The 11,459-nt window shown below is 33.5% G+C and overlaps 1 protein-coding gene across 2 annotated transcripts in view; it reads right to left on the reverse strand.

Annotated features, from left to right (window-relative positions):
* The window catches only part of LOC106464195 (RRP12-like protein), a 150,038-nt gene that overhangs the window by 49,242 nt on the left and 89,337 nt on the right, over nt 1-11,459 (reverse strand). For both annotated transcript variants that reach the window (XM_013924320.2, XM_022391898.1), the window contains exons 14-15: nt 10,260-10,402; nt 7,207-7,328 (exon numbers count right to left, since the gene is read on the reverse strand). In XM_013924320.2, coding sequence (XP_013779774.1) covers nt 7,207-7,328; nt 10,260-10,402 — 265 coding nt within the window. The remainder of the gene's footprint in view (nt 1-7,206; nt 7,329-10,259; nt 10,403-11,459) is intronic.

An 11,459-nucleotide genomic window follows, 5' to 3' on the forward strand; every position in this document is an offset into this window, starting at 1 on the left:
CGTTTGCTAGAATTGTCCTGAAAGGTAGATTTCTGTTCGTTTTCTAGAATAATCTTGAAAGGTAGATTTGTGTTTGTTTTCTAGAATTGTCCTGAAAGGTAGATTTCTGTTCGTTTGCTAGAATTGTCCTGAAAGGTAGATTTCTGTTCGTTTTCTAGAATAATCTTGAAAGGTAGATTTGTGTTTGTTTTCTAGAATTGTCTTGAAAGGTAGATTTGTGTTTGTTTTCTAGAATAACCTTGAAAGGTAGATTTGTGTTTGTTTTCTAGAATTGTCTTGAAAGGTAGATTTGTGTTTGTTTTCTAGAACTGTCTTGAAAGGTAGATTTGTGTTTGTTTTCTAGAATAATCTTGAAAGGTAGATTTCTGTCTGTTTTCTAGAATTATTTTGAAAGATAGATTTCTGTTTGTTTTCTAGAATTATGAGTCTAGCACGATTTGAACTCGGCTTGATTTTTCATTTTCATACCAAAACAATAAAAAGTCTGAGTGCGCATGAAACATTATTATGTGCTGATTACCCCAATATCGAAAAGGCCAGGGTTCGATCCGGCATATTACTGAATATGCTTCGCAGTTTCTGCTTTGTAAAAATTTCAGTCAATATTCGGTTAAGAAAGACAAATAAAAGCCTTGTGGTGGCGGATGGTACTGGCTGGCTGCTATCCCTTAGGTTGTTTTTAAACCTTAGCATCTAAGCTGTCTGTTTAGCCCCCCCCCCTTACTCATAAGCTAATAATTCCAATTCCTCTAGAAAGACAAAATCGCAAAGAGCAAATATATTTACATACGTCAGGCTTGCTGGGGTATAAATACATTAAATACGTTAGGAGAGGTTGGCCTGGTGCAGAGCAAGGCAGAACTCACGGGTTCGACCATCAGTTACGTGGAGTAAAAATCTACTCTCGTCTGACCAGTGTATTCGTCGCCAGGTTTGAAGGTTCCGTGTTGACGGATTCATTCTCTAAATAAGCCTTTACTGCCCTAGAGCGATGAGGTCTAGCGTTGTCATCCATGAATAAAGGTCTTGACGCTAACGTGTGGTTGTCAAAATGAGGCACAACTACAGGTGTAAGCACGTCCCTGGTGTACTTTTCGCCAGTAAGGTTGCCATTGATTGTTACCAAATCCAGCTTGCAATCATGCGAGACACAGCCCCATACCATAACTGAGCCCCCACCAAAAGGCACTGTTGGAACAATGTTTCTTGGAGTGTAAGCTGCGTTACGATGCCTCCAAACCCAAGGAAGACCAGCAAGAAGTCCAGATCTCAACCCTATAAAATTGGGTAGGCGAATACAGGCTTTGGAGCCTCCTCCACAGACATTGCAACAGTTAGAAGCTCACTTGCACCGAGAATGGCGACAGATAACGCTTCAACAAATCAGACGTCTAACTGGCAGTATGCGGCGCAGGGTTGCAGCAGTTATCCAGGCAAACGGTGGATATACCCGATATTGACTTTTCGATGACTAATTATCAATGTGTGGGTCATGATTGACATTTTGTAATGTGATTTGACAATTCAATAACGTTTTTGAGCTTTCACTGACAATACTTATTAAAGATAATTTTAAGCGTGAAAACTGTCCATATTTTGATGTCATGATATGTAAATTAAAAATTGTTATCTTACGGTGATAATCTTGTTTTCTTGTGCCCAATAATGCATAATTTCATTTGATAAACACGTTTAGATTGAATGGTAATTTATAATCAGTCACAAGAACGTCGAATCTGAATCACTTGAAAAAAACACGGGGGTGCTTAACTTTTTTCCAGGTGTATATATTCAATTTTACACATTACTTTCTTAAATGATCACTTCAAAACAATTAATTTTATTATCTAGTTAATTTTGTTCAAAACAAACTTTCCCTCTGTTACATGCTATATTTCAGTTTGATACTGATGTAGTGGCTTTTATGAAACATATAAGAATATCAATATTCAAATGAACTGTATTTTGCAAATATTTAAAACATTAATAACATTCTGTACGAGTTATGAGAAGCCAATAATCTCCACAAACTGAGAAATCAGAAGACAATAATCTCCACAAAATTATAAATTTGAGGACTATCTCCACTAACTGAGAGACCCAAGAACAATAACTTTCATGAACTTACATTTCTCAAAACAATAATCTCAATGAACTGAGATATTTGAGGACAAAAAAAACTACTTGCCTGACAAAACCTAAAAGTATTTCCAATAGATACTCATCTCTTGCATCTGTCTGCCTATGAGATTTGCATGCCACTAGCCTGGAGGTTATTCCCACCTAAATTTCTGTGTTTAACATTAACTGCATGTGAAAAAAGACCTCCACCAATAGTAGGGTGACACAACGTCAATGTGCAGTAACTCCTCCAATGCATTTCATTCTTAGATAAGATAAAACAGAAAAAAAATGTGTACTGTAAGTGGGGAGGATGGGTGGAAATGTGTTAAGAGGCAAGTATCTATTGGAAATACATTTTCAGATAAAGAAAATGTTAACTTCCAACATAAAAACTCCCCCCCCACACACAGAAATGCTACAGTCCTACGTTAAAATGATGGAGAGGCAAGTTCAAAGTTTACCTGTGCAAGTTCCCTTCAGAAAGCACCCAAAGAGAAGCCCATAAAGTGTGACACCTGATGGAGGTCCATAGAGCTACATCTGTAGGAAAACGCATCTCACCTCGACCAAGGTATACCATTCACCTGAATGCAAGGGAGGAATGGCAAATGACCCTCAAGTATAACAGAGAGGGGATGGTGGAATGAAATCGTGACCCTCCGAACACTTGCAACACAAGAAGTTAGGGAGCCAATATGTGTAGTACGATTAAGGTGTGATCAGACTGTACAGTGTGTACTCACCTCGATTCTACTGAACAGGCTTTGGCTAGAGAAGTTGCATTATGTTTGTAAGGGGGTGACCAATACCACACGAACAGTGTCATCACCACCCCACTTCTCAGCATATTGTGTTGAACCCAACTAGTGAAGATTCTCCCTGGTTTACCATCCCAGCAGTGAGGAATTGGTAAGTGGCAAAGTTTTACATGCTCCACTTGACGAAGAAGGGGGGAAATACATGGTGTAAAGACATGAAGAAGTACCCAGGTACCTAATGGACCACCAGCTGGAAAGGTCTTTTACTGGAGACAGTGAAATGGATGACTGCAAATCTCTATTTTTAAAAGTCTGCAAGTGCAAGCCAAAGTAGTGAACAGAAACTTCCCTGGTGCAGGTTCTTTCCATGATAGTCTATGAAACTGGTACAGTCTGGATACGACAATTGAGTAAAATATGTATACCATGAAGATACCTTAAGTGGTCTTGCAGAATACCCTGTCTTGCAGTGGGTATTAGTAGAGCCAAGACGAATGTTTTAAGCACTTTCAGTTATCCTGATTCAAAATGAATTTTGGGAAATAAGCATACCCAGCTACCTGGTGGGATCCTGAATGAAAAAAGGGAGAGAAAGGAAAAATAAACACATTTACATCTCTAAAATAGTGGGTTGATTGAAGTATGATGACAGTTGGAAGTCAAAATCCCAAAGAAGACGAAACAGCCAGATGTTGAAGAGATTGACTGACAAACATATTGGAAGTCGTCCACATGCTCACCCAAATGATCTCATCCAGAAGCTGGAAAAGAAGAGAAGCAAGAGAATGAGAAAGGTGATGAATTTGATACAAAGAAATGTGAAATAGCCCATGACTATCCACATCTAGAGAAAAATCTATCAATCAGAAGAGTTGACAACAAGTAGGAGGAAATAAGACACAAGACAAAGGTGGTATAATGAGCAAGGAGCTACCGGCTTGAATAGGTCAAAAGTGAGAGCAAGCAAAACCACATTAAGGACCCACACAGGCATGGGAGTTGGGAAGGAAGATGGTGACGAAGGAATGAGTAAAGAGGACGGGGTATGAAAACACCCTGCATTACTTGGAAAGGCATAATATAGTGGACAGCACCAACACCATCCAATAACCAGCACGAACATATACCAAAGGGCAAGGTCAAGAAAGAAAAAAATTTAGGAAGATAATGAGGACTGAAGGTGTGCAACTTCAGTTCAGGTCTCCAGAGAGAAATTAGCTCCACCAAAGATGTCTGAGCAAAGAAAGGGAGCCTGATGAAGACCATGTACACAAGGAGGAGGAAAATGTACAGTTAAGAGGAATAAAACTTGACACAACAACCCAACAGCAAGTCTTCCGTCTTTGGAAGACAATCGAAAAGTCATCCTCTACACTTGTGTTTTTCCAACAGACAGTTGCCATCCATTCAACAAAGTTTCATCATGAATACTCTGCCTAAACAATCAATCAAAGAATATCATAAACCCTAACAACAAGCAAGGAGAAAAGACAAAGAAAATCCCAAAAACAAGAGTTCAGAGAATGAAGAATGAGAAATATTAAAGGACACAGGTAGAAGATAAGGAAAAAACACAACTGAGAATGAAATCCAGAAAGATATTAGAAGATGAAGATTACTCCTCAAATGGTAAGGCACTAACCAAAGCAAATTAAGTGAACTTCATAGTCTAATAGGCCATTCCCGAGGAAAAAGAACTTCAGCAGACAGAATGGGAATAGGAGCCTTAGTATCATGTTGTAATCCACAATATGTTACACAAAGGCTACAATGTCTGCAACAGTTAACAAGCCTCTAGAAGCCATAATAGAAATAAGGCATGTGTGTGTAATTTCATCGCTGGCACAGAAATAAGTACAAGTCACCATCATATGAGTGCATAGGAAGAGTTACTGTACGTGAAAGTTGTGTCACCCTCCTATTGGTGAAGGGCTTTTGTCAATGATGACATCATCATGCACGAGCACAGTTCATGTCAAACCTGTGAATTTTGGGGGAGTTACCTCAAGGCTAGTGACATAAAAAACTCGTAGGCAGATACATGAGTAAGATCACATTTTGATGTGTGGATGTGAGTTATCATCTCAGAACTGTATTTTTAATTTGAATATTAAAACCACCATTTTCTTAAATTGTTAAGATGATCTTTCATTAATAAGTAATAAATTACAAATCTTCAAAACTGAACTTGGTGAAAAGAAAATCCTTTTGTCAGTAACTGAAAACTAACCGGTATTCACAGCCTTAATATATATATATATATTATTATTATTATTATTAAAGTCTTATTTACTTAAGAGGGCAGAAAAATAAAACTCCTAACACATAAAGATTCTTCAATTCAACCTATTATTCATATACTTTATACAGATAAATACATTTAACCCTATTTTTAGTACTTTTGAGCTTATAGTCAACTAAAGGCAGAGTTTTGTACATATTAAGATCAACCAAGTTCTTTTTCTGTAGCTGTTTAAAACACTTAATTTATACCACAATGCAATGCAAGCATTTTAATGACTTAAATACTTCTAGATGTTCATATCTTATGTATTAAAAATTAACCATTTCTAAAACCTATTGTTATGGTTTATAGTTTCATTTCCACTTCCAAACTTTAGTTCCTTAGCTTTTGGAATTTCAGATGATGGGCTACTTGAGGGTCTTTATGCAGTTTTAAGCAGAATGATGTCTGCAGACAAAGAAATCTTAAATTTTCAGTTAAGCCTAATTTTGAAAATCAGGTTTTAAAAATATTTTATAAATACATTACTATTAATATATACAAAGTAGATATTTCTTGTTTCTGTGTTATGTTTTTTGTTTTGTTTGTAGTTAAGCACAAAGATACACAATCAACTATCTGTGTTGTACCCACCAAAGGTATTGAAACTCAGTTTTTAGCATTATAAGCCTTCACACTTATCACTGTGCAAATGGAGAGACTCGAGTTATGTCAGTACCTTCCAATTATTTTACAAACAAGCATAACAATGAGAAAAATACGAAATAGTTTTGTTTTTACTACTTCAATTTTAGAAATCTCACTCTAGATTGTATGATTACAATTTCTGTATTTTCCTCTTTTCAATTAACAATACTTTTTAACATGTCTCATTCTTCTAAATATAATTTCAAGGTCACTGGCAAAAGCATGGAGCTTTAGCTTAATCCAGAAGTCAGTTGATTTCATGATCAACTAGAAATCATAGAATTAGTAATAGATTTGCAATTTCATTAAATACTAAGTAAAACAGTTAAGATCTACACAGGTTGGATGATATTTTTAATGAACCCACAAGTGCACAAATATTAAGTGAAAACTTTAACAGATACAAGTTGAAGGTCATAATATCTATGTCTTAAAAAACTTCAAAGCTGAAACAGCTTTAAGAAATTTTCCAATGTTACAAACAAAGTTTATATTAAAACATTTAGCATCTATGTGTTACACAGAACATGTATTATGTTTTGATGGTATCACACTAAGAAACTTGTCTTACATGCTCATTATTATAGACAATTTCAAAAATTTATTAATATATATAAAACTTATTATATCATTTTCAGATACTTTCAGGAAATAGTTTGGTACATATGCTTCCAAGTAACATTATAGAGTTAAAACATTTTTGATCCCAAATGCAAATTCAGTCCTTGATTTTAATATTGTCAAGATTACATTATTCAACAAACAAAACAAGGCCATACACAGACCATACATGAATGACTATAATAGGTAGCATTCTTCGTACAGCATAATTTATGAATGTTTGGTAATTTTTTTCCAGAATATGACAAGACTGTAATTGTTTTTAAAGCAGAGAAAAGCATTTATAGAATGTGAACCTTTTCCTTTAATCAATGGACCCAAGATCATTTACAATATAGCTCAAAACAGCTTTCATCACAAGATTGCCTGCTTCAAAAAAAGCTACACATGAGCATTTTCTAATTAATCCTAACAAAAATTGAATATTAAAAATCAAAATTAAAGTTGTTTTTCCTTACAAAATATTCTGAAGTACATAACAAAACCTTAATCTTAAAAATCACTTCTATAAACAAAGCAATCCAAATACTCTAAAATCACAATATCAAATTCCATAAAAGTTCATTCATTGCAAAGGGACAAACCTAGTTAGAGCTCATAAAGTAATTTTTTTATGGCTACTCCACTAATCTCAACTACCCTATACAATTTCCAGGGAAGTAGTAACTTAAAGGTAATTTTGCATAAAACCAATTTTTGAATAATTCTGTATATATTCTAATTAGATTATACACACTTAAATTACAAATTTTATAATATTTTATACTTTACATTTTTCCCTTAAAACTGATGCTAAAGGAAGAAAATATTTTGTAAAGAATGCCAGTTGGGTTTCTTGAACATAGTCACGCAACACAGGTAGAAGCCAGCTTCTTGGAAATTCAGGGTTATCACTAAAAATAAACAAAAAAGGTTGTTATCTGATTAACATTATTAATTACAAATAATTTTTAATTGATGGTTAATCACACTTTATAAGAATGATGTGCCAGGTCTCTTGAAGCTACTTCCTCCATCATCAATTGTGCTGATAAGATGACCTTGATTATACACGATTGCCTGAATATCAGTGTATCTAGTTTCTGCCATATTTTCCACAGACTCTCCACTGAATGTACTTTGGCATCCACTCTGACATTTAAACAAACCAAAGGTATAGAAATCCATGGGTACACAAGCAGTTTACTTCACAGGTATGTCAGAGAAAGGGTGAGATTGAACATCTGTTTCATTTTCCATGATTCATAGAAATGCTGCTGTAGACTTAGATGGTTGACTCAGTCTTTATCCCAGGGTAGCCATCTTCTGCTGGCCATAGTGTAGGAAATTCATCTTGTTTAATTAGCGTTACTGTAATCTCCTGATAGAAACTACAGCTCACCTCTAATTTACTGTACACTTTCTGAAACTTAAAGTATCCATTAACCCTCTAGATACAAGCAGGTCAAAATGTGCATACCACAACCTTCTAAGGATTACATTCAAAATTTAATTAAACTACTTTTTTTATCACCAAATGTCAATAAACTTGGCATCAAAACATAGAGTATAACTCAAGTTTTAATTTCTTAATTTCAAAAGAAAATATTTACATCAATTCTCAATCTTCATTTCTACGTCCATTTCAGAAATTCCTTCCACCTCTATATCATTTACTAAGTTTCCGAGGACTTACACATTTACTTGTTAGATATCTCCAAGCTGTAGTGTATAGTTATAGCATCTATTCTTCTTGCTTTGATGAGTTATATGCCATAAACTGAAACTCTTATGTCGTGCCTCTTCTAGCAAATGCTCTTTTTAAAAAATTTTCATAATTCTCTCTGACATTTGCTATTGGATTATTTATAACCATTATAAAAAGAAGATTTTAATTTGCTGCTTTCTTTATGAGGCTAGCCCATTCTCGCTCATTCTGCATCAATTTCATAGTATAGGTTAAGTTAAAAATTCAGTTAAATTATAATGGTTTTAGGACATTGTTTTTTTTTGTGCCATGTCAGTATTATATGTTCTAAGTTGCATATTTAAAACAAAAAAAGTAAAGCACTAACAATATCCCTACAAATAAAATTTGAAAACTGTAGAATCTAAAAAGTATTTATAATCTTGATATGAAAATCTCTGTTTACTCAGGCTAGTGAAAATCCGAGTCAGATTGACTCCATAAATTCCTAGACAATAATTTAGTAATAATATTTAACTAAAAAACAGAATTTTTCATATACAGAAAGACTTGCAATGTTTACTAAAAGTTTGTGAAATTTTGTGAAGATACATTTTCTACATAAAAATTATGTATAGTGTCATAGTTACATGGTTGGTCAAAGTGACCAAACCCATACAGAGAGGGTTATATGAAAAACCAGCAGCAATCATAAATCCCAACAAAAAAACTTTCTTTATATTCCCAGTATCATAATACAAAATCTTCATCAACTCATGGTCAGTAGCATATCACCCAGTTGTTGTTGCATTCTTTCAAGAACACAGGACTTGTTTAGTATTACAATTAACACGCACTTCTAAAAAGCAACATATTTTTCAAAATGTTTCTGCAAAGTGTCTTTCTTTCACCAGTGAGTTTGTATAGAAGTTTGTACATTGATGTTTTACATATTTTAAAAGGGTAAAATCTTTGTAAATTATTTCAATCACAGTGAAACTTGCTAGCAATTGTTTTCTGGGTGGGTTTCCAAAACAACTTGTCTGCAAATTTTACATAAGGTGGGATGCTGTTTGTGTGGTTGTATAACTTCATCTGGGTGTACTGCATTCTCTTGATGATGCTATTCACTTTATTATAGATAGCTGTATTTGAAATCTCTGTGCCCAAGCTTTTGAACCTTTTATATTTTTTTATATAAATAATCTTCCTTAGAAAGAGCTGAAACATATTTCAATGCCACAAATCTACCTACAGTGGTACTGAACTGTTAAATAATCAGGAATCCACAATGAACCAGATATATATATATATATATATAAATGCTAAACACGTTTCCCATGTTGCCTTGCACCTGAGGCAACACACTACTGAATTAGCACTTGCAAACTGTTCTTATAAAATGTAATTAACCTTCCACACATATGTGAATCTTAATAAAACAAAAAAATTAAATAAATTAGAAAGAGCTAAACAATCTATTTTACAATCTAAATTATTTTAAAACAATGTACATATTTTCACAAAAGTCATTGTGAAATTCAGAAGTGGTAAAAAGAAAAAGGTTTCAAAAAACACATAATGTGTAGTATTATGTTCAAGCCATTAATATATCTGTTAAAAAAATCAAAAGCTGATGATTACAGTCTAAAAACAAATTTACATTAATAAAAAATGTTGAGTGATCTTCAGAGGCAGTGAAATTTCCACTGTTAAAAGATTACTTTCCATCAATTAAATTTTTTCACAAAAAATGCTCAAAACAGTAGTTTTAGTTGTAAATCTAGTTTTTCCTATACATTTATGCCATATATAATTATTATATGTATGATTTAAGATTTACATGTTTAAAATGTGCACATACCAGACCTACATTTGAATATTTATGAACTGTAAAAAATCCAAACAGAAAAAAAACCTTAAAAAATGAGAAATTTCTTTCTATTAATAAAGCAAAAACAACAGTCTCTTGCTATTCTTCATGTAAATTTCAACTGCTGACTTTTAGACATATTCCTGTGGATAATTTATCTGATTTCAGTTTTCTATCTTATACAAGATTATGAGATATAGAAGTTACAGGAATCATATATTTTTATTTGAATTAAATGTGAGCAACTTTGAATCTAAATATTTCATTTGAAAACCTAACCCTTACTCCTTTCCATCGATTTGAAGAGGAACAATCTGCAATACAGTTTCTGGACCCATTGTCTTAATGGCAGCCCCCATAGCACGATCCAATTCTGCTGTATATGGGAAACGAAAAGTGTCTCGCAGGTCTGCCAGAGATTGTAGGCCCTAGAGCAAATGAACTTACATCTTCACATTACATTTCTATTTTCCAGAAATGAATGAGCATGCAAAAATACAGGTAGAGATATTTAATAAAAGTACTACTGAGTTACAATGCATCAAATTGCATGACTAGACTAAAATATTATCTGGTACGTTTCATAAAAAAGTTTAAAGTGAATTTTTACCTGATTTATTCATTGAACAAGTATAAAATGTTAATTTATTGAAAACAATATTTGAAACACTTATAAAAAAAATAACAGAAAGATTTACAATGTATTTTCCAAATTATAAAATGAAAAATTTTAAACTACAACACACAGTGATTTACTGATCATTAGAGATACCCTTTCAATTGACCATCATGCGTTAACTAACCTCAATATATTAATGTCAGCTTACAGCTTTTAAATATTTTTCTTAAATTTCATTAAAGAAAAAGACAAATATATTAGGTTTTTCTTTGCTTACAAGAAACTAGGTGACTAAAAACGTCAAGTGTGTAACATTAGCAAGTTTAAATTTGAATTGAATTTCAGGGCTTGATTTTAACAGTCATTTGAAACGACAAAAAACTTCCTCAGATGACCAACTTAAGTTCCCATGTTATCCAAAGAACGACTAGTGCCCTGGAACAGACCCTTTCTCACAGCACAGCCTACTATACAGTTATCCATGCCCACATTACACATGTAATGTTGACTCCAATCCTTGACCAAAATCATTGGTAATTTCCCTAACTATGAAGACAAAAATTTGAACCCCCACAAAATATCTTTTGGTCCATTTTTTGTTGTTGTTCTTGTTTAAAAAGATTGTACCTTGTACAAGAAAAATGTTGGTACAATCCACCAAAAGGGGCTGAAAAAGTTAAGAAAAGTTCACTTTTGTAATGGAAAAATAATGCTGTTTTAGTCAATAACCTTTCTATCATGCACAAGCTGCATTTTTGTATCACTGGTGCAATCATTCTCAAGTACACAAGTTTTAACAGTAAAGAACATTGAGTATTTAAATCAACATCCAACCAATGTAAAAGACTTGTAATATATATATATAT

Source organism: Limulus polyphemus, unplaced genomic scaffold, assembly GCF_000517525.1.
Source record: "Limulus polyphemus unplaced genomic scaffold, Limulus_polyphemus-2.1.2 Scaffold1585, whole genome shotgun sequence".
In the NCBI taxonomy this organism is placed as follows: domain Eukaryota; kingdom Metazoa; phylum Arthropoda; class Merostomata; order Xiphosura; family Limulidae; genus Limulus; species Limulus polyphemus.